The 25,530-nt window shown below is 44.7% G+C and overlaps 1 protein-coding gene across 8 annotated transcripts in view; it reads left to right on the top strand.

Moving 5' to 3' along the window:
• LOC139576586 (autism susceptibility gene 2 protein-like) overlaps window positions 1–25,530 on the top strand; it is a 381,761-nt gene that overhangs the window by 214,281 nt on the left and 141,950 nt on the right. For 6 of the 8 annotated variants that reach the window (XM_071402841.1, XM_071402842.1, XM_071402845.1 and 3 more), the window contains exon 5: window positions 7,895–7,939. The exons of the other annotated variants lie outside the window; for them this stretch is intronic. In XM_071402841.1, the coding sequence (XP_071258942.1) occupies window positions 7,895–7,939 (45 nt within the window). The remainder of the gene's footprint in view (window positions 1–7,894; window positions 7,940–25,530) is intronic. 8 annotated transcript variants of the gene reach the window in all.

Below are 25,530 nucleotides of genomic sequence, written 5' to 3'. Positions count from 1 at the left end.
ATATGGAGATAATTTTATGCCTAAAATAAGCAGTTAGATACATGTAAAATAATATATATATATACATTTGTTCCTTTCTTATATCTCTCAGATATAGAACAGACACTTCAGAACAAACTTCCTTCAGATTTTTTGGGTGGGACTTTCTATTTATCCATATATGAAGCTGTTATTCAATGTGTTTCTATAGGCTCACAACAGTAAGGTGAAATTCAATGTTGCATCAAATATAAATATTTATACAGTTGAAGTCGGAAGTTTACATACACCTTAGCCAAATACATTTAATCTCAGTTTTTCACAATTCCTGACATTTAATCCTAGTAAAAATTCCCTGTCTTAGGTCAGTTAGGATCACCACTTTGTTTTAAGAATGTGAAATGTTAGAATAATAGTAGAGAGAATGATTTATTTCAGCTTGTATTTCTTTCATCACATTCCCAGTGGGTCAGACGTATACATACACTCAATTAGTATTTGGTAGCATTGCCATTAAATTGTTTAACTTGGGTCAAACGTTTCGGGTAGCCTTCCTCAAGCTTCCCACAATAATTTGGGTGAATTTTGGCCCATTCCTCCTGACAGAGCTGGTGTAACTGAGTCAGGTTTGTAGGCCTCCTTGCTTGCACACGCTTTTTCAGTTCTGCCCACAAATGCTCTATTGGATTGAGGTCAGGGCTTTGTGATGGCCACTCGAATACCTTGACTTTGTTTTCCTTAAGCCATTTTGCCACAACTTTGGAAGTATGCTTGGGGTCATTGTCCATTTGGAAGACATATTTGCGACCAAGCTTTAACTTCCTGACTGATGTCTTGAGATGTTGCTTCAATATATCCACATAATTTTCCTTCCTCATGTTGCCATCTATTTTGTGAAGTGCACCAGTCCCTCCTGCAGCAAAGCACCCCCAGAGCATGATAATGCCACCCCTATGCTTCACGCTTGGGATGGTGTTCTTCGGCTTGCAAGCCTCCCCCTTTTTCCTCCAAACATAACGATGGCCATTATGGCCAAATAGTTATATTTTTGTTTCAACAGACCAGAAGACATTTCTCCAAAAAGTACCATCTTTGTCCCCCCATGTGCAGTTGCAAACCGTAGTCTGGCTTTTTTAATGGCGATTTTGGAGCAGTGGCTTCTTCCTTGCTGAGCGGCGTTTCAGGTTATTTCAATATAGCACTCGTTTTACTATGGATATAGATACTTTTGTACCTGTTTCCTCGAGCATCTTCACAAGGTCCTTTGCTGTTGTTCTGGGATTGATTTGCACTTTTCGCACCAAAGTACGTTCATCTCTAGGAGACAGAACGCATCTCCTTCCTGAGCAGTATGAAGGCTGTGTGGTCCCATGGTGTTTATACTTGCGTACTATTGTTTGTACAGATGAACGTGGTACCTTCAGGCATTTGGAAATTGCTCCCAAGGATGAACCAGACTTGTGGAGGTCTACAATTTTTTTTTACTGAGGTCTGATTTCTTTAGATTTTCCCATGATGTCTAGCAACGAGGCACTGAGTTTGAAGATAGGCCTTGAAAAAACATCCACAGCTACACCTCCAAGTGACTCAAATGATGTCAATTAGCCTATCAGAAGCTTCTAAAGCCATGAAATAATTTTCTGGAATTTTCCAAGCTGTTTAAAGGTACAGCCAACTTTGTGTATGTAAACTTCTGACCCACTGGAATTGTGATACAGTGAATTATAAGTGAAATAGTCTGTCTGTAAACAATTGTTGGAAAAATGACTTGTGTCATGTCCTAACCGACTTGCCAAAACTATAGTTTGTTAACTTCTTGACGCACTGATCGCTTTAGCGGGATCATTTTCATCAACAACCGCTGAATTGCAGAGCGCCAAATTGAAAAACAAATGCTACAAATATTTATATTCATGAAATCACAAGTGCAATATAGCAAAACACAGCTTAGCTTGTTGTTAATCCACCTGTCATGTCAGATTTTGAAAATATGCTTTACAGCGAAAGCAATCCAAGCGTTTGTGTGAGTTTTTCGATCACTAGACAAAACATTATTAACACCGAGCAGCAATGTAGATTGGTCACGAAAGTCAGAAAAGCAATAAAATGAATCGCTTACCTTTGATGATCTTCGGATGTTTGCACTCACGAGACTCCCAGTTACACAATAAATGTTCCTTTTGTTCGATAAAGATTATTTTTATATCCAAAAACCTCCATTTGGTTTGCGCGTTTTAATAAACAATCCTCAGGTTGTTTTTAACATAAATAATCGATAATATTTCAACCGGACGGTAAACTATTCAATAACAGAGATAAAGAAAATGTCGAGCTACAACTTTCGCTCGCATGAACTAATGGAAGGACATTCAGCTATCCACTGATGCGATTTGATAAAGCTCGCTCATTTTTCAGAATAAAAGCTTGAAACTATGTCTAAAGACTGTTCACACCCTGAGGAAGCCATAGGAAAATGAATCTGGTTGATATCCCTTTAAATAAACGAAAGGCAGGCAATGAAACAGTGATTTTTCAAAATAAGAGTCACTTACTGGTTGGATTTCCTCAGGTTTTTGCCTGCAAAATCAGTTCTGTTATACTCACAGACAATATTTTGACAGTTTTGGGAACTTTAGAGTGTTTTCTATCATACTCTGTCAATTATATAAATATTCTAGCATCTGGACCTGAGAAATAGGCAGCTTACATTGGGAACGTTATTTTTCCAAACATAAAAATTCTGCCCCCTAGCTTCAAGAGGTTTAACAAGAAATTTGTGGAGTGGTTGAAAAATGAGTTTTAATGACTCCAACCTAAGTGTATGTAAACTTCTGACTTCAACTGTATATATTGTATATTTTATATATTCCTTAAGGGGTCCTAAAATTACAAATCAAATAGCTAAATGATCCCCCCGGCTTTATTCTCTAAAATATCCTAAATAAATTGTAAATAATAAAGGCCAGTATCAGCTTCTTTGTTATAAAAAAAGGGTATAAATCATTTCAAACTGGAGAGGTACAATGATTTGTGCACAGAAGCAAGCACCAAAATTCACATTTGCATTGAGTGTGGGAAATGCAGTTTACAACTGAAATATTATTATTATTAAGACAGATGTCAAAGCTGAATTTTACAGTAGCCTATGTATTGCCTACCTAAAACATTCGTTAATATATTTTTTAAATCCTTCAAAATAGAAACTACATATCCTAATGTTAGAAAGTAGAATATAAACTGCTGTTGGTGGGGTGGGCTAAACAATTACAAGCAAATAGGCCTAATTAAAAGAATAGTGAGAAAAGGAAAGAAAAATGCTAGGCAGAGCATGCCCAGAGCTTGTGGCTGAGCTCTGCTCCTCGCTCCACACTCACCTACGTACATGCTCTGGCATTCAAAAGCAGGCCTGCTTTAGGCTGTCAGAGAACTGTCAATGAATAATCATATCAATGGATTGAACCAGTGAATTAATGGCTGACTAGACCATTACACGGTCTGACAAGATGCATAACAAATGAGGCCTAATTAGGCAAAAAAATGTTTTAAGTCATTCAAACGAGATAGTAATTAGTTTAGAATCTCGTTTGAAAAACTAACATGCTGACCACACCGTTCGCGTTACGTGCGCGAGTGTTGCAAAATAAATGTACACATACTTGTTATTCAATCATTTCATCCAAACTGCTCGCGAGCGTCAACTAGTGTCTGCGTAAACAGGCGCTATAATAGAACTTGGTTCCAATTTTGACGCTTGACGCCCTGCATGTCCCGCCTCTCTCATCTCATCATTGGTTTTTAGGAGCATATACCCACGTGGGTGATTGAAGGCTGAACTGAGATTCACTTGGTGGTGGTAATGCACCTTAAAGTTGTTTGTCAACCGCCATATAAAGTCCAAAGAAGAAGAAGATTGAAGGAGGAGAGATTACTGGAAACTAACTCTGTATACCCTTTTATCTGTGGATTAATTGTCGGAGTAGAGGACCTTGTGCATTTCAGGTAAAATAACAACCCAATGTTTATATCCCAGGACAAATTAGCTAGCAACAGCAAGCTAGCTAGCTAAATGGCCATGAATGTTTCAGGCGTTTCGACCTGTCCCCAAATTAATATAGGTGGTTCAGAGTTCATTTTGATATTTCAGCCGTGCGAGTCCTGATCGCGTCTGGTGTGGATGGACAAAGTCAACATGTGCGCAATGGTGCACGCGGATGCATGCTCGTGCTCGGTCTAGTCAGTATGTTAGTATCTCGTTTGAATGACGTAGTAAAATTTTCAAACGAGATACTAAGTAATTTCAATGAGATACTAAGTTGTTCGAACGAGATACTAAGTTGTTAATACAAGAAAATTCCAAGAGTATACGTTATTTCTTTTTGCCTTGGGCTTCAGGGCTTCCGTAAGAATATCATGCACACTCTAGTGTAGATATTTTATGTATTCTCTGTATGGGAATGAATTATGTATGGTAATTTAGCAAACACTTTGATATACAGTACAGTATATGTGGCCAATGCAGGAATCAAACCCACAACCCTGGTATTGCCAGCACATGCTTTATCTAACCCAGTAAGCCATTGGCAATACAACGTTTTTATTAGGTCTCTGCCACAGTGAAAGAATTTTAGAAATGATGGATCTCTTATGACAGGTACCTAGACATTTCCGCAGCTCTCCACCGTCTCTTATTGTAGAGCTCACAAATTGAGGCCTCCCCCTAAGTATGCTTTTGGTGGTCTCATCCTGGACGGCACGCTGTGTATTTTCAACGTAACGGTGAAGGGTGTATTGGAGGCCCATTCGCCCGGGCTCACAATTACTGTAATTACACATTTCAAGTTGACGCATGCCTGTGGTGGTGAATAAATGGAGGGTACAATTATTAAAGGAGTCCTGCTATGTACTCTTCTTCCTCTCAGCCATGCATGATTTCTCCTGACACGGTCGGTGGTGGTGTTTACCATTCTACCACATTCAATACAACCTGTAATTGGAGATGTATAGCCACTGAAAAACTCATTTACAGTAGTATGTGGTTTAAGCACACTTTAGGTTTGGTACATTTCCCACATACACACAGTAGTGTAGTAGTGCCACTTTCCTAGTAAATGCTGTGTAGCTTCACCCCTGTCCTGAACCCTAGCAACAACCAATCACAACAAACCTTTTGAATAATTAGTCAGAGTCAACTGATACTCTGGCTCCAACATGGTTGTCATCTATTCCTGGAGTCTCCCACAGGCGGCCAAAAACCAAAGCCAATTAACTGTGTTCAATTCTGCTCAATTTAATCTATTCTGTTGATGCAGCGAACCTTGTTATTCTAAGGTGACCAGAGGGAAGTAAGAGGATGCTGCCTGCCTCTGAAGCCGAGTGCTGTCAGTGGTGGGTAATGGACATCAAATTAGCAGTGTAACACAGGGCCAAGTCTGGGCCTAGTTTCCTCTGTGGTCTGGTCCATCACAAAGGCTCTGTTCACCTGCTGCTTTATCCTTATCTATCAGGCTGCTACTGCAACAGCATCCCCTCTTCTCTTCTGGGAATTAAGGCTCTAATGTGGTTTAGGCTTCACTGAACTAAAGGAGGCCAGAGAGGACAAACCAAACTAAATGACTGGCTTGTCTGTTGTTTCTTATCTTGGTTTCGCTAGGCTAGCAGGTCAGGGCAGAGGCAGTCCATGCTACTAATAGGTTGGTCTATAGGCTGGCTCACCTTCCCTAATTCTCACATTAGCAACTCATATCTCACTTGTTGTGTTTTTCACAAATGGCACCTACACCGTGGGTTGTACTCCAGTATCACTATGACTCACCATAAGTGAAACAGCCCGCTGTTACATTCAGGGGTTTGAACTTTTACTTTGCGCTTTATTTCTTCCCCGCATCCTGTTACAGTTAGTACTGTTTGCTGCAGAAAACCTCGACCACACAAAAGTTGAGGTTACAGACGCTAAAGAGCCTGCTTGCTTGCCTGTTTCTATACTTGAGTATTTAACACGTCTGTTAGGTTTGATAGACTTGCTGGGTTTTGTAAACTGAGCAAACACTAGAAAAGGCTGTTGTCAGATACTTAGGACAGGTTTTGTCAAGTACAACATTCTAGAGTCGACGGATACATTTCCCACTAAATGACAAACCTGTTTAACCACTGTCTGTCTGTCTTGTGGTAAAAAGCAACATGCTTATCTTCATTAAAAGCCCACCTCGCTTATATTCAGGGTATCTACGGATGTTAGAGTTGTGTGTTGTTTTGAGTGTTGTTATTAGTGTAATATCCTGAGTCTAAATACAGTATCACTGTCAGCTGACACATTGAGGAGACCACAAAGGCCTTCTTTCAGCTTAACGACTAAATTGTGTGCTTAATTCATTTTCACGCTGATCTCACGTCTAATGTCGCCTGCGACATTAACAAGCCCTATCTGCAACCTCCACACTTTCTCAATTGGATATACTGTGGCTCCCCCAGCTAATCTGCCCCAAAAAATGAACTTTGACTGTGATGGATTTTACAGATAGGGAGAAGATGTTGGCATGAGAGCAAAGAGGTCTTTACAAGAAATGTGAACAAAGGAGAATTTATTCTCTTCAGAAGTGGAAAGGGTGGAAGAGATAGGGGGAGGGAAACGATCCTCATATGGCTTTTTATTAGACTGTTAAAGACAGACCTCATTTTAATTTGGGTAATGTGAGGAACACTATCATCCATTGACCCGGGGCGTCTTATGACTGGCTCGACGCTTGACGCTCTTTGGTCTTGTGGCATTTCTCAGTCTGCAGTTTCGGTTCACGAATACGGCAGATTTCAGAGGTATTTTTAAAAAGCTATTGCAGTTACTGCACAGTTCATGAACTTCACTTATTTCTTTTTTCTCCTCCTTCCTTAGCTAGTTTGCTCGAAGCACAACCTTATTAGTATCTCCCAGACAGGAACAAGAAAGCCTGCAGCTTCTGTTTACAGGCTATTCAATCACTTTAAGTGCTGGTGGCAGACTGATTTTCTTGGAAACACGTTGGCTACAATCCCCCCTGGCTCTTAGCATACGTGTTATTTATCATATGAACATTTGGATCTGTCAGGCTGGTCTGTTTTACTAGGTTTGCCTTAGGGGGTGGGATGGGGGATCAGGGTTGGCGGGTAGCAGTGTGGGGGTAAATGGGAACTTAAGGTAGAGTAATAGAAAGCAATGAAGCCGTAATGTACGTCAGGAAATAAGAAATACCTCTGAGTGCCGAAAGATTGTCTCTCTGATGAACTGAAGTGGTTTACGCTTATAAAGCTTCTGTAGATGCTGTGTGATCTTTACAAGGGCTTTTTTTTTTTAAATGGGTCAATTTGTGTCTCACTTTCCTTTCCTCGGGGCTCGATATTAAACTGTAACTGAAAACAAAGCACACATAGAAAAATATCCCCAATGTCTGAGAAAACGGTTTATGTTCAGTTGGAGTTATTCGTGCTGTCTAGCCTTGTTGGCGGTTTGCAAACGTAGCGTAATCTAACCAACCTTTTATCCAAAGTGGCTTAGAACACTGAGTGCATACATTTTTGTATATATGACCCCAACAGGCATTGAACCCATGACACTGGCGTTATTAGGACAACACACTTCCCAGCTAAGCCACACAGCCCCACCATCAAATAGCCTATTATAAGTGGAGGTGGCCGATAAGATTGAACATGCTGTCACATTCCTGCCTCTCAGTGTCACTGTGTTTTTGTGACCTCAAACCTGGTAATACCCTCTGGCAACAGCTACTCCTCTGCCAGCTGCTAGGCTAACTTTCTGCAAGGCCAGGAGAAAAAGAGCTGACGTACACCAGGCGGGTTGTGCACCAGATCTTAATATAGCAGCAGGCAAGCAGGGTGGTGGTGGACAGACCCATCCCGATTAATGACTGTTGTCTCTTCTTTGCAGTTCACTTCTTTAAAAAGAGACGAGCACCCGTTTGGGAGACATGAGGTGAGGTCATTATGAGCTAAGGGTCACACACACACATGCACGCATGCTCGCACACGCACACACACACACACACACACAAACCATCTTCACCCTCATCACTTAGAGGGAGATTACCTCTTACGCACTGAAGCTAACAAAGCATTTGGAAAGAATATTGTTTGTTTGTTTAGATTATATCAGCCTTTGTGCCTCTAGGTAGTTGGATTATGCTTGACAGTTGGAATGCATTCAGTCACAGAAAGGTTATGTATGAACAGATCTCAAATCCACATGAGAGATACACATTGTCCAATTATTGAGCAATACACAGTGCCTTCAGTAAGTATTCACACCCCTTGACTTTTTTCCACATTTAGTTGTGTTACAGCTTAAATTAAAATCTATTACATTTAGATTTTTTTGTCACTTGCCTACACACAATAAATACCCCATCATGTCAATTCTTACAAATTAATAAAAAATTTAAAGCTAAAATGTTTTGAGTCAATAAGTATTCAACCCCTTTGTTTTGGCAAGCCTAAATAAGTTCAGGAGTGAAAATGTACATAACAATTCACATAATAAGTTGCAATGGTGTTTAACACAAGTTTTGAATGACTACCTCATCTCTGTACCCCACACACACAATGATCTGTAAGGTCCCTCCGTCGAGCAAGGAATTTCAAACACAGATTCAGCCACAAAGACCAGGGAGATTTTCCAATGCCTCACAAAGAAGGGCACCTGACATTGAGTATCATGTTGAGCACGGTGAAGTTATTATTACACTTTGGATGGTGTATCAATATACCCAGTCACTACAGAGATAAAGGCGTCCCGCCTAACTCAGTTGTCGGAGAGGAAGGACACCGCTCAGGGATTTCACCATGAGACCAATATTGACTTTAAAACATCTACAGTTGAAGTCGGAAGTTTACATACACTTAGGTTGGAGTCATTAAAACTCGTACTTCAACCACTCCCCAATTTCTTGATAACAAACTATAGTTTTGGCAAGTCGGTTAGGACATCTACTTTGTGCATGACACAAGTCATTTTTCCAACAATTGTTTACAGACAGATTATTTCACTGTTTCACAATTCCAGTGGGTCAGAAGTTTACATACACTAAGTTGACTGTGCCTTTAAACAGCTTGGAAAATTACAGAAAATGATGTCATGGCTATAGAAGCTTCTGATAGGCTAATTGACATAATTTGAGTCAATTGGAGGTGTACCTGTGGATGTATTTCAAGGCCTACCTTCAAACTCAGTGCCTCTGTGCTTGACATCATGGGAAAATCAAAAGAAATCAGCCAAGACCTCTGCTTTTTTCTAAAGTATTTCTATTTACTTCGGTTCTGGAATCAGTCAACTGTAGCTAGCCAGCTAACTAGCTACCAGCTACCAGTCAGCAAACCACTGCTAGCGGTCATCAGCTAACCTTTAGCTCGGAAAGCTCTCGCCAGTTCGTACAACGTGACTCAAACCCGAGCAAAACAGAACTATATTTCTCTCCATATCCCCGGATTCCTACCGCAAATTCTGAACCTTTTCATCTGGATCTTCGCAACTAGCTAACCGCAATCCCGGGTGACTCCTCCTGGCTAGCGTTTCCATCCCGGAGCAAGCACCAATTAGCCTGAAGCTAGCCCGGCTAGGGTTCCTGGGCTACCACCGAAGCCCACTCCTGGGCTACAATATCCGGACCCCTTCTACTGCCGGTACGTGGCACGGAACCCCACCGATCCTCTATAACTGGAATACCGACATAATCTGCCTGAGGATTCCAACAGGCCCCTCAGGCGCGACGTCCGCTGAAGGCCCATTTTGCTAACCGTGGCCTGCTAGCAATCTAGAGCTACTTGGAACCCTACTAATCCACGACTGGTCTATCGACGTCACCGCACGAAGAGGCAAAAACAGACTTACCCCCATCGCGACGTCCCCCAAAGGCTAACTTGCTATCCCCGGTCTACTAACTGCTAGCTGCTAGCCCCTGTTAACTGCTTGCTTGCTAACCCGGTCTGCTAACTGCTAGCTTGCTAACCTCGGTCTGCTAACTGCTTGCTTGCTAACCCCGGTCTGCTAACTGCTAGCTTCATAGCCCCGGTCTGCTAACTGCTAGCTTGTTAGCCCCAGCCTACTAACTGCTAGCTTGTTAGCCCCGGCCTGCTAACTGTCTGAATTGACGTGTCCCCAGCCAGCCCAACCACTCACTGGACCCATATGATCACTTGGCTACGCATGCCTCTCTCTAATATCAATATGCCTCGTCCATTACTGTCCTGGTTAGTGATTACTGTCTTATTTCACTGTAGAGCCTCTAGCCCTGCTCAATATGCCTTAACCAACCATGTTGTTCCACCTCCTACATATGCGATGACATCACCTGGTTTAAACGTCTCTAGACACTATATCTCTCTCATCATAACTCTATGCCTCGGTTTACCTCCAATGTACTCACATCCTACCTTCCCTTTGTCTGTACACTATGCCTTGAATCTATGCTATCGTGCCCAGAAACCTGCTCCTTTTACTCTCTGTTCCGAACGTGCTAGATGGCCAGTTCGTATGGCCTTTAGCAATAGCCTTATCCTACTTCTCCTCTGTTCCTCTGGTGATGTAGAGGTTAATCCAGGTCCTGCAGTGCCTAGCTCCACTCCCACTCCCCAGGTGCTCTCATTTGTTGACTTCTATAACCGTAAAAGCCTTGGTTTCATGCATGTTAAAATTAGAATCCTACTCCCTCAGTTTGTTTTACTCACTGCTTTAGCACACTCTGCCAACCCGGATGTCTTAGCCGTGTCTGACCAAAAACCCTGACATCTCCATCCCTAACTACAACATTTTCCGCCAAGATAGAACTGCCAAAAGGGGGCGGTATTGCAATCTACTGCAAAGATAGCCTGCAGAGTTCTGTCTTACTATCCAGGTCTGTACCCAAACAATTCGAGCTTCTACTTCTAAAAATTTATATTTCCAGAAACAAGCCTCTCATCGTTGCCGCTTGCTATAAGATATAAGATCAAGATCTCAGCGATCACTGCCTCATTGCCTGCATCCGTATGTGGTCTGCAATCAAACGACCACCCCTCATCACTGTCAAACTCTCCCTAAAACACTTCTGCGAGCCTGCCTTTCTAATCGACCTGGCCGGGGTATCCTGGAATGACATTGACCTCATCCCGTCAGTAGAGGATGCCTGGTTATTCTTTAAAAGTGCCTTCCTCAACATCTTAAATAAGCATGCTCTATTAAAAACAAATTGAACTAGGAAGAGTATAGTCCTTCGTTCACTCCAGACCTGTCTGCCCTTGACCAGCACAAAAACATCCTGTGGCGTTCTGTATTAGCCTCGAATAGCCCCTGTGATATGCAACTTTTCAGGGAAGTTAGGAGCAAATATACACAGGCAGTTAGGAAAGCTAAGGGTAGCTTTTTCAAACAGAAATTTGCATCCTGTAGTACAAACTCACTGGGACACTGTAAAGTCCATGGAGAATAAGAGCACCTCCTCCCAGCTGCCCACTGCTCTGAGGCTAGGACTGTTACCACCGATAAAGCCACTATAATTGAGAATTTCAATAAGCATTTCTCTACGGCTGGCCATGCTTTCCACCTGGCTACCCCTACTCCGGTCAACTGCCTGGCACCCTCTACAGCAACCCGCCCAAGCCCCCACCATTTCTACTTCACCCAAATCCAGATAGCTGATGTTCTGAAAGAGCTGCACATTCATCTTCTGCACATCTACCATTCCAGTGTTTAATTGCTATATTGTAATTACTTCGCCACCATGGCCTATGTATTGCCTTAACTCCATTATCTTACCTCATTTGCACTCACTGTATATAGACTTTTTTTGTTTTCTTTTTTCTACTGTATTATTGACTATATGTTTTGTTTATTCCATGTGTAACTCTGTGTTGTTGTATGTGTCGAATTGCTATGCTTTATCTTGGCCAGGTCGCAGTTGCAAATGAGAACTTGTTCTCAACTAGCCTACCTGGTTAAATAAAGGTGAAATAAAATTTAAAATTTAAAAATATCTTAAACACAAGGCCAAATTTACACTGGAGTTGCTTACCAAGATGACATTGAATGTTCCTGAGTGGCCTAGTTACAGTTTTGACTTAAATATGGCAAGAACTTGACAGAGATTGAAGAGTAAAAAATAAATATATGCAAATATTATACAATTCAGGTGTGCAAAGCTCTTGGCGACTTACCCAGAAAGTCTCAACTGTAATCGCTGCCGAAAGTGATTCTAACATGTATTGACTCAGGGGGCTGAATACTTATCTAATCAAGATATATTATATTAGATATATTAGTGTTTTATTTTCATGAATTGTATACACATTTTCAAATGTTTCCTCCACTTTGACATTACATGGTATTTTGTGTAGATAGTTGACGACAAATTACAATTATATCAATTTTAATCCCACTTTGTAACACAACAAAATGTGACCGATCGGCTCGATTCGATCCTTATGTAGCAACATTTGAAATTGTTTTTTTTCTACATTTGATAAAAGTAGAGACTCAGAGATAGAATATTGTATATCATACACTGCAGTTGAGGAACAATGGGAAAGTAATTATGCTTTGAATATTGATAAACTTGTAACTCCACTTTTGAGAAAATGGCACTTGAATGTTTTGGTACACCTACTGGAAAGCTCTTTTTCTACACCCATTCAGCATCATTCACAAGCCTTAGCCTCACCCATCTCTTTAAGGAGTCACATGAGGCCATGTGCTAAACAGAGGGAGTAAGGTAGTGTAGTAAACAACGAAGATTTCAAGACTAAAATTGGTGAAAGTAGTAGCTATACACTATCTAGTCCTTGGCCTATATCCTAATCTGATTTTGGTGCAGATCATGTTGTTCTTCACATTGCCGTTTCTGGTAAACACACACTATATCAAATAAAATCGAGAGTTTATTTGTCACATGCACAGGATACAGGAGGTTTAAATGGTACAGTGAAATAGTTATTTGCATAGTAGCAATATCAAAAATAGAACGTATCCAGATAAATATTGTATAAATATTTTATATTAATTAGATGATTCTTACCCAAACGCACTTGTCTAAATTGATGGGTCATGTGAAATAAATTCTGTAACTTTTGCCGTTCTTCATGATATCTTTCAAAAAAACGCAGTAGAAAGGATGATCTACACATACTAAGCTCAGGATATAGCCAGAAGCATGCTACATGGCAGACCAATCCAAATTCGTCTCTCGGCATGTCCAGCCCATTCATTATCTCATCCAATCATGGCTAGCTGGAAGGTTCCTGTTTTTTTCCGTGGCTAAACCAACTAGGCTCATATTTTAACAATTTTATTCATATTTGCACATGGCATACACATCTGTTATTAAGGCACATGAAAGTTCACATGCTCCAGAATGCATTTCTGCCATAAAACTGCCTCTCCTGTGAAGTAGTGACGTGCACCTAGTTTCCTGAAATGATTAACAAATGTGGAAAAAGTCAAGGGGTGTGCATACTTTCTGAAGGCACTTTATGTCCAAGTATTGAGTGGTATTGAGTGTCAGCTTTGTTTTAATTACATCTCAGGGCTTTGAGTTCATGCTCCGCCTACTCTCTCACTCTCACTCTCACTCTCACTCTCACTCTCACTCTCTCTCTCTCTCTCTCTCTCTCTCTCTCTCTCTCTCTCTCTCTCTCTCTCTCTCTCTCTTTCTCTCTGCCTGCCTGCCTGCCTGTCTGTCTGTCTGTCTGTCTGTCTGTCTGTCTGTCTGTCTGTCTGTCTGTCCCATTGTGACTGGTTCGTGTACATAGCCCCCCTTCGCTCCGCTTGGCTCTTTAATGAGGGACTTTCATCAGCCATGTTTGAACTGTAGACAGGATTAACTTAATAAAGACTTAATGCACACCTCACTCCTCTGCTCCCCTATGCACCCAGTCACAGCTCTGCCTGTGTTTGTCTTAACCAGGCCACAGAATCGACAGGGAGCTCCACTGTGCTCTCTCTCTCTCTCGCTCTCTCTCTCTCTCTCTCTTTCACTCTCTCTCTCAGGGCTCCAGGGCCTCCTCCTCCTTCGCCCTCATTTCCCCGGAATTAATTGAGTTCTCATTTTCTGGGTAAGCTAGCAGAAGGGGAAAAAGAGAGACAGAAAGAGAGAGAGAGAGAGAACAGAGAGGGGAGTATGGCTCTTCCAGTCTCTCAGGGGGAGTAGACAGCCACTGGGCACCTCAGGGATGTGGAGGCCCCACCACGCCGCACCGTACAGCGCTGTGCTGGCTTATATCTTTATCTTCTCCACAGGGCCCCTGCTGCAAGCTTGAGGTTCAGGGAGGCCCTGTGGGTTTCAGGGTCAGGGTGACATGCTGGGTTTCAGAGAGAGAGAGGGAAAGAGAGAGAGCATACTGGGTCCCCCAGAGCAGAGAATGCCTGCTACTGTCTCATTTTAGCTCTTTGTGTCTACTTTAGTACTAGCGCATACAGAGACAGGGATAAAGCTCTCATACTAGGCACAGTATGTGGTGTGCTGCTACTGGGATCTAATGCTAGCTAACTGCTAACCTTTTCACTCCGGTCTCAGTGGTGGTTTGCCTACTAAAACAACATAGAGATAGGATGTGACATCACTGCACAGGAGTAGTGTGTCAGAGACAAGAGAGAGACAGTATGATGTGTAAGTATGCACTGACCCTACCTTCATGACATGCGAACAGAAACAAGAGTGTTAAATAATATGCGTACGCACTGACCCCAACTTTATAACATGCATTACAGAGACGAGAGAAAGAGATAGGATGACGTGTATGAAGTGTTACAGAGAGAGAGATAGGATGACGTGTTTGAGATAGAGATAGGATGATGTGTCTGAAGCGTTACAGAGAGAGAGAGAGACATAGGATGATGTGTCTGAAGCGTTACAGAGAGAGAGACATAGGATGATGTGCCTGAAGCGTTACAGAGAGAGAGAGAGAGATAGGATGATGTGTCTGAAGCGTTACAGAGAGAGAGACATAGGATGATGTGTCTGAAGCGTTACAGAGAGAGAGAGAGAGAGAGAGAGATAGGATGATGTGTCTGAAGCGTTACAGAGAGAGAGACATAGGATGATGTGTCTGAAGCGTTACAGAGAGAGAAAGATATATGATGATGTGTCTGAAGCGTTACAGAGAGAGAGAGAGAGGGAGAGATAGGATGATGTGTCTGAAGCGTTACAGAGAGAGAGAGAGAGATAGGATGATGTGTCTGAAGCGTTACAGAGAGAGAGAGATAGAGAGAGAGAGAGAGAGAGAGAGAGAGAGAGAGAGAGAGAGAGAGAGAGAGAGAGAGAGAGAGAGAGAGAGAGAGAGAGAGAGAGGATGATGTGTCTGAAGCGTTACAGAGAGAGAGAGATAGGATGATGTGTCTGAAGCGTTACAGAGAGAGAGAGAGATAGGATGACTTGTATGTCCGCTCTGACCTGACCCCACCTTTATGAACCCTTTCAATTATGGACCATTACAACATCACTCACTGTAATATTGATGTGCGGGCGGGCCCACAGACGTCTTGGGTTGCCCCGCTGTAAGTTGAGACAAACACTTAAGAAGTTGTTATGGTGGATTCCTATTCCTCAATGGCACTGCTTTAGTTTAGTACTCAATAATTCAGAACCTAGCTAGCGTTAATTAGTTCCCCATAGGCTGATCCCTACGGAGACTCCCACTGTGCCTTCACTGTCATGTAGTTATATATCATGTCGCCTTTCAAATCAATTACATTTTGATCTGATAGACATGTAATTCGGCCTGATTGAGTTTTCTGCACAGCGACAGCCAAACTGTTTGTGTGGAAATAGAAACGGAGCCAGTCAAAACAGGAAGCTCCGTCAAATTAAAACGCCATTTCATCCCGATTGAGGCTGCCGGCTCGCACGTACAAAAAAACACACAAGACGTAATTATGATAATAATAACAGTAACAATCTGTGTTTTCTCAGGTTTGTTAGTTTTATTTCCCACATGAAATCCGCCTCAAGACTAAAATAATGTTTGCTTTTATTGAGACATCACAGCTGATCTGATTGTTTTCATCGTGGTGTAATTTACCTGATTTAATCCGAACCGTAATGTTTCTCTTTTTTTCTGACTACGTGTCTAGAGACGGGATAAATGAAACCACGCACAGCAGAGTTACTGTGTTCCACTCAGCTTACAAGTAGATTCAGAGGTTAAAAGACAGCCAAGGCCTTGGCCCTATTCCTTTGTTCTATCAGTATCCAGCATCCTGCCCATCTTTTAGTCGAGTTGACCTATGGCTGTTGTTCCTGTACTGCCGAGAAGACGCAGGAGCTACCAGGAGCTGTACAGACAGGGTGTGTGTTGATGAATAGAGGGAGGCCTGGATGGATGGAGGCTGTGGTTAGGCACATCAGTCGTAAAATAGTAATGAAATGTGGCTGTTGTCAGACCCTTTAAGGATAACAGTCGTAGCAAAGCAGGCCGGCTTATCCCTAAGCAGGCAGGAGATAGCGCGTGTCAAAGGCGGACTTCTCGCCCAAAATAAATCATTTAGAAGGACCACCAATTCCTCTGCCACCACATCCACTTATTTATGGTGCTCTCTGTGCTCTCTCCTTTAAATCCCCTCAGATAGATGTCTCTTATTGCCCCGATATTCTTAACCCCCCCCCCACCCCCCCCCCCCACCCCACCTCTCTCTCTCTTGCTCAGTCTTTTGTTAGAGTCTTCCATTTTTGCTACAGTATGTGGAGCCAGGGCGCAGTACTACAGTACAATCTCTTCTTTCATTGCGGGCACGGCTGCTGGAAATGGGGGTTTTACTGCCTTCATTAAGATGTGCAGCAGTCAGAAGCGGTGGCAAGGTGTTTCCCTCCTGAAGTTTAGCTCCATGAACCTCGCCATTAGAACACATTATGGCCCCAGATTTCAGGGCACAGTGGAACACTGTATAATTTGATTAGTGTTATTAATCAGGTGGAATAGCTTCCCCCCTCTCCCTTCGCTCCCTCTCCGTTACGCTCCCATACCCCCCTGTCTTCCCCATCCTCCCTCCTCCTTCCCTTTCATCTCCTCCCACTCTTCTCTCCTCCCACTGTAACAAGCAGCTTGTATGCCTGCCTGCCTGCCTGCCTGCCTGCCTGCCTGCCTGCCTGCCTGCCTGCCTGCCTGCCTGCCTGCCTGCCCGCCCGCCCGCCTGCCCGCCTGCCTGCCCGCCTGCCTGCCTGGTTGTTAAAGGCCTAAGCACTCCTTCCCTTTAAAAACAATGATTTACAGCCTGTTTTTTCTTCCCCTGCCCAGCACATAAATCAATTGAGATGAAAGTTCCATAATTGTGCTTGCGGGGAGGGATTTGAGGTAAAATTGCTCTATGAATTTTTTAAAGGGAATTTTTACTAGCTGTTCAATGGAGTTGGAAGGCGAGGAAAGGAAGGCGAGGCCAGTAGGATTTATGGGCCTGGAGTCTTCATTACTGAAGACATTTCCCTGCAAATGATAGTGCAGACCCCAGAGTTGGGAGAGCGGCCCCACCAGAGAGCTGCCTGGGAGTTTTAACCTGGTTAATCTCTTGTGGAGAGACCATCTCACAGCACTAATATCATGTGTTAGGGATGGAGGGATGAGGAGGAGGATGGAGGGATGAGGAGGAGGATGGAGGGTAGGCATTTGTTCTCTAGAACAGGGGCTGAGATCATAACTGTGGCTGGGGGTTGTTTTGTTTTGTTTCTTTCTACATGGTAAATGATTGCTGGGGTTTAAAATATGCCTCACGCAAGAGTTAATTTAATTTTAAGACTCCTTTGTTTTCCTTAACACGATAGGCAATAGGGGATGTTATTTTCTTTTTAAAGAAATTACATTTTTAAATATTACGTGGAAAATGTAAGTTGTTCATCATAGCGTAATCCATTGTTTGTACTAGTTGAGGCTCGAGGTGGCGTAGTGGAATGCAGGTAGGGAATAACAGATAGCACATTACTAAAGGAAGACAAGAGGAGGAGGAGAGAAAAGACTAATCACCTCTAATAAAGAGCCAAATGCTCTCTCTGTCTCTCTCTCTGTCTCTGTCTCTGTTTCTCTCTCTCTCTCTCTCTCTCTCTGTCTCTGTTTCTGTCTCTCTCCCTCTCTCTCTGTCTCTGTTTCTGTCTCTCTCCCTCTTGCTCTGTCTCTCTCTCTGTCTCTCTCTCTGTCTCTGTTTCTGTCTCTCTCTCTCTGTCTCTCTCTGTCTCTGTTTCTGTCTCTCTCGCTCTGTCTCTCTCTCTGTCTCTCTCTCTCTGTCTCTCTCTCTGTCTCTGTTTCTGTCTCTCTCCCTCCCGCTCTGTCTGTCTCTCTCTCTGTCTCTCTCTCTCTGTCTCTCTCTCTGTCTCTGTTTCTGTCTCTCTCCCTCTCACCCTGTCTCTCTCTCTGTCTCTCGCTCTGTCTCTCTCTCTGTCTCTCTCTCTCTGTCTTGTGCATCAGCCATGCGCCTTCCTGAGCGTCAATGGAAACAAGCCTCCAGTTTTAATCAAACCTGTCTTCCACCCTGCCGCCATCTTGTTTCTAGCAGCAGCCAATGTGGGATATAATGGTGCATTAAACATCACTGAGGACTCCTGCTATGTTTTTGTTATGGATACACACCCCGCACCCCCTGCCTGTGCTCATATGGACTCTGTTGTCATCCTCCTTCCCTCTTGGAGGTTGTCCTCTTTGATTTATAAAGGAGTGTCATTCCACCCCCTCCACCTCCTCCTCCTCCTCTCATTCTCCAGTCCAAGATGGCTGCCTCTCCTTCTCCTTCTCTGGTGCTGCATGCAGGCAGCCCTTCTTCTCAAGGTTAGCGTCAGCGTAGAAAGATGCCAGGTCTCATTCCGTATCCTGCCCGGCGTCCGCTCAATTTTACAGCCCGGTACGCTGAGAAGCGGAAGGGTAAACCTCGTGGAGGAGGGAAAGACGGGGGGGAAAAAATAAGTGATTGCACAGCCTGTCACTGCTTGAATCAGATCTCATTCCAGGGGCGCTAACAACTAGACGCAATTAGTCACTAGGACAGACCTGAGACTCTCTTAGAGCCTGGGATGAGGCGAAGGGGAGAATGAAGGGCCGACCCACCCAGCAGCTGCATGGGATAAGCACATCCATTACATTACAGCAGTGCCCCAGCTCAGCAGACAGACAGAGGGGCTTAGCACTGGAATGGCCCAGAGCAGAGCTCAACTAGGCTGTTCAGCTAGGCTCTCTCTATGGAGAACACAGCAGCATGAATGCTACGCTACAACAAGGCCAGCATGTCCTATTTCATTCTATGAGCTCGAGTCTGCAGAATACAGCAGGCTGAACTGTGAGCAGGAGTGTGGCACAGTATGTTACCGATGGGAAGTCAGTTGTTGTCTCATGTAGGGCTGTTATGAGATTGTGCGATTTTTCGATCACAATATCGCGTACCAAAATGGAGCTGGGTCACGCATGTCATTTTGAAAGGTTTAGAAACAACAACAACAAAAAACAAAGGAATGTTAGTCTCTTACCTTTCCTCTGTTTCTGCAGGCCAGCACAAATCTGTATGTGTTGACTGGTGTGTTTGTGAGTCTCAAGTTTGTGGCCTGAGGCTTGACAATACCTTTGATGAGCCAGAACAAAAAAACACCATGACGAAGGTGGGTGGGGGGGGGGGACGTTTGTCCCGGGCCCTGTGCATAGACACAGCGTGACCAATTGAGGTTGTGGGGATGAATGAGGGTATTCACGGTGCCTAATGAAAGAGCTCCCGCTGGGCCTTGAATGAGGGTGGACCCATCTGCACCACACGGCCAAGCGCAAACCAAACCAGTGACCTCGAGAATTACCCAGGAAGCACTTTGTGACGGTCTCCCCAGCAACAGGCCGGGTTCACATGGTAACCGGGTTCTTTTCTCAATCAATCCCTGGTTCTGGCTGGCCTCTTCAACAGAATAAAGCAGCGTTTCGTCGGAAGGCTTGGTCTGAGGGACCCGTGTGAAATCAACTTAGAGAAGACAGAGAGGACACCCAAAAGGAACTGGCAAGGATTATTTAATAGGAAGTAAAACCTCTGAGCTGAGATCTCGACCCAGTTTAAAAGAGGTGTGGGATGTTGTTGCCCTCTGGAACTTGTTCACCTTCAAAACACAAATAGCTTCTTGTTTGTAGTTGTGTTTGTACCTTAAGACTGTGTAATACACTCTGTGTTCAAATTAAGTAGATGTACTGTAACAGAAAGTGAACCACCGTGAAGTGAAACAAACACCACCCTAGAGATTAGGGATTACAGCGTATTTATAGTTGCATCTGGGGTTTGGACATTAGATGTATGTTACAGGCTGGGCTTAATTTGCCGAGTTGAATCCCAATCAGCTCTATGGGCCTGGGGAACATACTGTGCCTTACCGCGGTTCTAACTCCCGGCTCCTGTGTGACACGAGACTGTGTTAGCATGCTAAACTAAAGCCTAGTCTGGGAAATATACAGTAATAGATCAGAGAAGTTAGTCAGTGGATCTCTATTCCCTGTTGGAACTTTTGACAGCTATGCGATGACAATCCACCCCTGCGCTGCGTCTCTCCTCCTAACATCACACGGTAATGAGATTGCGCTGCTGGAGATATCACTACAAAGCATGAGTCTGACTGCACCTTCAAACGGGCCTGCCTTGCTTGCCTCCATTGCCTGGCTTCACTGCCTTGTCTGCCTGCCTGAAACTGAACGAGGTGCTGGAACAAAACAATCAGAATCAGGAATCAGAAGAATCCGAATGAGGAAGCTCCCCGTCTTCTCCCCACTTCTCCGCAGATGCCGCCGCCGTACACGCCGCTCCTCACCTCGGAACTCTTTCATCCCGAGAGTGATTAGCCAAGCCGTAACGTTTTAAAGCCCCTTTGAGAGTGTTCTTCCTCAAAACCAGAGAGTTACGTTCTGTTAAGGGGGGGCGGGGGGGGGGGGGGGGGGGGGCTCTTGTTTCGGGAGGAGCGTTCCTCACCGGGCTGCCAGTGATATCTCCTCTAATTGTGGCGTTCTCTCGTTCTTTCGTTGTCTGATGAAGCTTGCTGTGCGTGTTGGCGTGGGAGCCCTTTGAGCACCACTCCGCCGCACCGCCGCCGCTTTCTGCTGCTCTCTTGTTCTCCTCCCCGTCAGATCAAGACACCAAAGTCACCCCGTTCCGTTGTGTCTGTCTGTGTGAGGATGGCTTTGTACTGTACACACTTAAGGCACAAATGATCCTTCTGATAAGGCCTAATGCTGACCCGATGTGACCACTACAGGAGGTAGAAGAGATTAATAAAGGACTCATCCAACCCCCATAGTCACTATTATACATTTACATCATCACAATTTCCCTTCCTGGTACACTTGAAGTGTTTTCAACTTTTTGCAGTTTTTCTATTTCAGAAGCTTTTCTTTCCTTTGCTGTAGGAGAATCTGACACGTTGACAATTGTGCAACTTTTGTAGCTAGTGCATGAAAGCAGGAGGGAGCAAAAGCCCCATGTTTCAGGGCCTTTGAATGTGGTTCTATAGCACCACGCAGCTTTGACAGGTGAGCTCAAAAGCCCAACTTCTCTGATAGGGGATAAGACAGGTTGTGAGGAATCAGGGAAAGGAAGGCGGGCGAAAGCTTCACACACGCACGCACGCACGCACACAAGCAAAGGAGGTAGGGAGAGGGAGTGGGACGAAATGAAGAGAATCGAAGGTAAAAGAGAGGAGGGAAGGAGTGAAAACACAGCTGATAAAAATCTGTATTATAACAACATTAATTGATGCTGCTGAGTGCCATATGTGGCGCCATATGGAGCAGGCATCCCAGAGGGCTGCTGTAATAGACAGCCTGCGGTGGTGCACACAACTTGGCACGTTTACAAACAAGGGACCTCCCATTAATGTCAGGGAGACAGAGGGGGAGAGAGAGGGAAGACAAAGAGGGAGAGAGAGACAGACGGGGAGAGAGAATAGCTGTTTGTATTAGAAAGTATGTTACTTGTTTTGTTTGTTTGTTTTTTTGCTCTGATTTTTTTGGTGCTCCGTACTGTAAATGGCCACATTTTAATTACGGTAATAAATGACCTCGCCCTGCAGTGTTGATGAGCGACGGGACCCCACCCCTCCGGCCGACTCACCCCCCTCCACCCAACTGTCCCCCCCTCCGCAGAAGCCATCCTCAGCCCACTGCACCACACACACACACACACACACACACACAGACAAACAGACAGACAAACAGACAGACAGACAGACAGACAGACAGACAGACAGACAGACAGACAGACAGACAGACAGACAGACAGACAGACAGACAGACAGACACCTCAGCAGGTGAAGTGATGCATGGTGCCCTGATGAAGTGTGCTTAATCAGCTCCATTGAATCTCTCCTACCCCTAATAACGGAGAGAGCAGAGGTCTGCTCCATCCGCACTATAGAACCCTACTGTCTGCGGTACCCTACCCTGCCATATCCACTGGCTGATTGTAGCTGCATTGTCTCAGAGCTGTCTCTACGTCTGGCAAAGGAGAGGAGCTCCTGACTGTGATGGGCACTGTGTCTGCACTCTGCAGGGACGGCCGGGCTCCATGAAGGTTGGGCTGAGCCCAGCTTCCCTGCTTCAGTATTAGCAGTGGCAGACAGCGTCATGTCTCTCTCCTCTCTCTGAGGACCGGGGGGGGGGGGGGGGGCTGGATGAATGGGGGAAGTGACAGTGGGATGTATATGGAACTGAGTTGTCAGCCATTCTGTTGGGTCTCATAGACTGTGAGGCTAAACAAGAAGAGAGCACAGCTGTTTCCTCACTGGCTGGCTCTGAGGGGGAGAGAGGGAGGGGGTGGGGAGAGAGGAAGAGAGGAAGAGAGGGAGGGGATAGAGCAAAAAACAGAGAGAGTGGGAGGGAGAGGAGCGAGAGAGAAAGGGAGCTCTCAACTGTGATGTGTGCTGATGTAGCTGCAGCTCTGGGTCAAACGCTGCCAGTGTTTTGTGTTCGTCTTTGTTTCGTCTTCCCAGTGCTCCACTAAATTATTCACAGCCTGAGGATGTTCACTGTGAGTACTGTACCCCCTCCTCTTTTCTCCCTCTCTCTCATGCTTCTCTCTCTCTCTGGGCAGTTCCACGGTAACAGATTTACGCTGATACTCTGATTTTTCACTTTAAAATGTATGGCAACCAAAAACCATTGATTTCAAAGTTTAACAAACCATACAACTCTATGCACAATGACCACTTTGAACAATTTACACAGTAAAAAATAAATTAAGATTTATACCAATCTTTGTATGTGCACAGTTCTTCCTGTAAAATGGTTTCTGTTTGATATACATTTTTAAATGAAATTCCGTTACCATGGAATTGCCCTTCTCTCTGTTCTCGCTTCTTCTCCCTCTCTCTTCCCTGCTCCATCCCTCTCTTCCCTTCTCCCTCTCTCTTCCCTTCTCCCTCTCTCTTCCCTGCTCCATCCCTCTCTTCCCTTCTCCCTCTCTCTTCCCTTCTCCCTCTCTCTTCCCTGCTCCATCCCTCTCTTCCCTTCTCCCTCTCTCTTCCCTTCTCCCTCTCTCTTCCCTGCTCCATCCCTCTCTTCCCTTCTCCCTCTCTCTTCCCTTCTCCCTCTCTCTTCCCTGCTCCATCCCTCTCTTCCCTTCTCTCTCTCTCTTCCCTACTCCATCTCTCGTGATAGCTTGTTTGGAAAGATAACAGAAGTTTCCTTCTTGCTCTCAGGTTAATTCAACCCCCAACCCTTCATTACCGACTACATCTCTCACCCTCCTCCTTTCATCCCTCTTGCTTCTGTCTATTTTCCTCTCCCCCCCATCTCTCTCTCTCTCTCTCCCTCTCTCTCTCTCAGTTGACATATGAGGCAGACACAGCTTTTAAAAAGGAGGATAGAACCAGCTGTTAACATCTCTCTCTCTCTCTCTCTCTCTCTCTCTCTCTCTCTCTCTCTCTCTCTCTCTCTCTCTCTCTCTCTCTCTCTCTCTCTCTCTCTCTCTCTCTCTCTCTCTCTCTCTCTCTCTCTCTCTCTCTCTCTCTCTCTCTCTCTCTCTCTCTCTCTCTCTCTCTCTCTCTCTCTCTCTCTCTCTCTCTCTCTCTCTCTCTCTCTCTCTCTCTCTCTCTCTCTCTCTCTCTCTCTCCTCCCGTAGTGCCGTGGAAAACAAGTGTCTGATCTTTTATTTTCTAAACAGTAGCCTAGTCTTCATGATGAGCACCTCAGTCAAGGGTGAGGAAAGTTTGTTTTGCACCACAGCGAAGACCAGACTTTTGCTCTGTCTTCCTTACACTACCCCCTAATGATTTCCAATGACTTTGTTCTCCTTTCCTATCCAAGTTCAGAGGTAACCCAAGGGCAAGCCAAATCCTCTGGAAGTCGATGTCACTGATTAAATCTGTTGGCCAGCGGTTTCATCTCTACGACAGACAGACAGACAGACAGACAGACAGACAGACAGACAGACAGACAGACAGACAGACAGAACATGTAACAGGGGAGAGATTTGGCCTTGCTGTGCGTGCGTCCCAGAGCCCTATGGTCAAAACTAGTGCACTTTCTAGGGAATAGGGTGTCATTTAGGATGCAGTGTTAGTGTGGGAGCTGCTGTTCTCTGCTCATCCCAGGACAGGAGCTCACATTTTGTATTTCTATTAGATTTGTGATTGGGGTTAACCCTCTTGTTTTGTTGTAGATTAATGCTGTGTTAACTGGTTGTTGAGCAAGCTGCAGACAGACAGGGGGTTGGAGATGAGCTGCACTGTCCTGGCCATCTGAGGAGAGAGGGAGGAGAGAAGAGAGGGAGAGTTGAATCCAGTCCCAGCCAGTGCCACAGGACACTCATTTGTAATTCTTTAGCCTGCCTATGACAGTTTTTGATCATTGCAGAGGAGAAAAGAGGGTGGGAGGCGAGAGGGAAGGGATGGAGGGGGTAGAATGGCCTGCTTTCGCAGTTGCTGTCACCCAGCATGAATGCCCCTCTGGCCGAATGACAAGTCTAGCGTGAAGCGCTTGGCTGCCCCCTGAAATTAGCAGTAGAGCCCCCCGGCGGCACATGCTTCTCTTGACCAGCGCACAGTGGGCTGCCGCAAGACTCTTCTCATTGTCTGCTCCCTCACAGCCCCTGACTCCCCCTCTCTCTCTCCCTAGCTCCTATTTATTTATCTCTTTCTCACTCACTCTCCCTCCATCTCTCCCTCCCTACCTCTCTCTCTCTCTCTCTCCCCCTGTGCGTATGCTGGAACTCAGTTAACAGCATCTCTAGTGCTAATCACAATGCTGTCCAAGGGAGGGAGAGGTACAGGGAAGGGGGAGTATGTGTGCAGTGTGTGTATGTTTGTGTGTCTATTGCATGTCTGTGTCTCCCTCCCCCTTTCTCTCTCTGTGAGAGAGAGAGAGAGAGAGAGAGAGAGAGAGAGAGAGAGAGAGAGAGAGAGAGAGAGAGAGAGAGAGAGAGAGAGAGAGAGAGAGAGAGAGAGAGAGAGAGAGAGAGAGAGAGAGAGAGAGAGAGAGAGAGAGAGAGAGAGAGAGAGAGACTGTATAGAGCAATGCCCGGAGGCTCAATCTGTTCCTCACTGAGCTACATCAGTGTGAGAGACGGGCCTCAGGGAAGCCTCCACTCACTCCATCAAACTGTCAGGTAGCCAG

The sequence above is a fragment of the Salvelinus alpinus genome, chromosome 5 (assembly GCF_045679555.1).
Source record: "Salvelinus alpinus chromosome 5, SLU_Salpinus.1, whole genome shotgun sequence".
Lineage (NCBI taxonomy): Eukaryota > Metazoa > Chordata > Actinopteri > Salmoniformes > Salmonidae > Salvelinus > Salvelinus alpinus.
The sequence above is the reverse complement of the archived record's forward strand: the minus strand, read 5'-3'. Positions and strand labels throughout refer to the sequence as shown.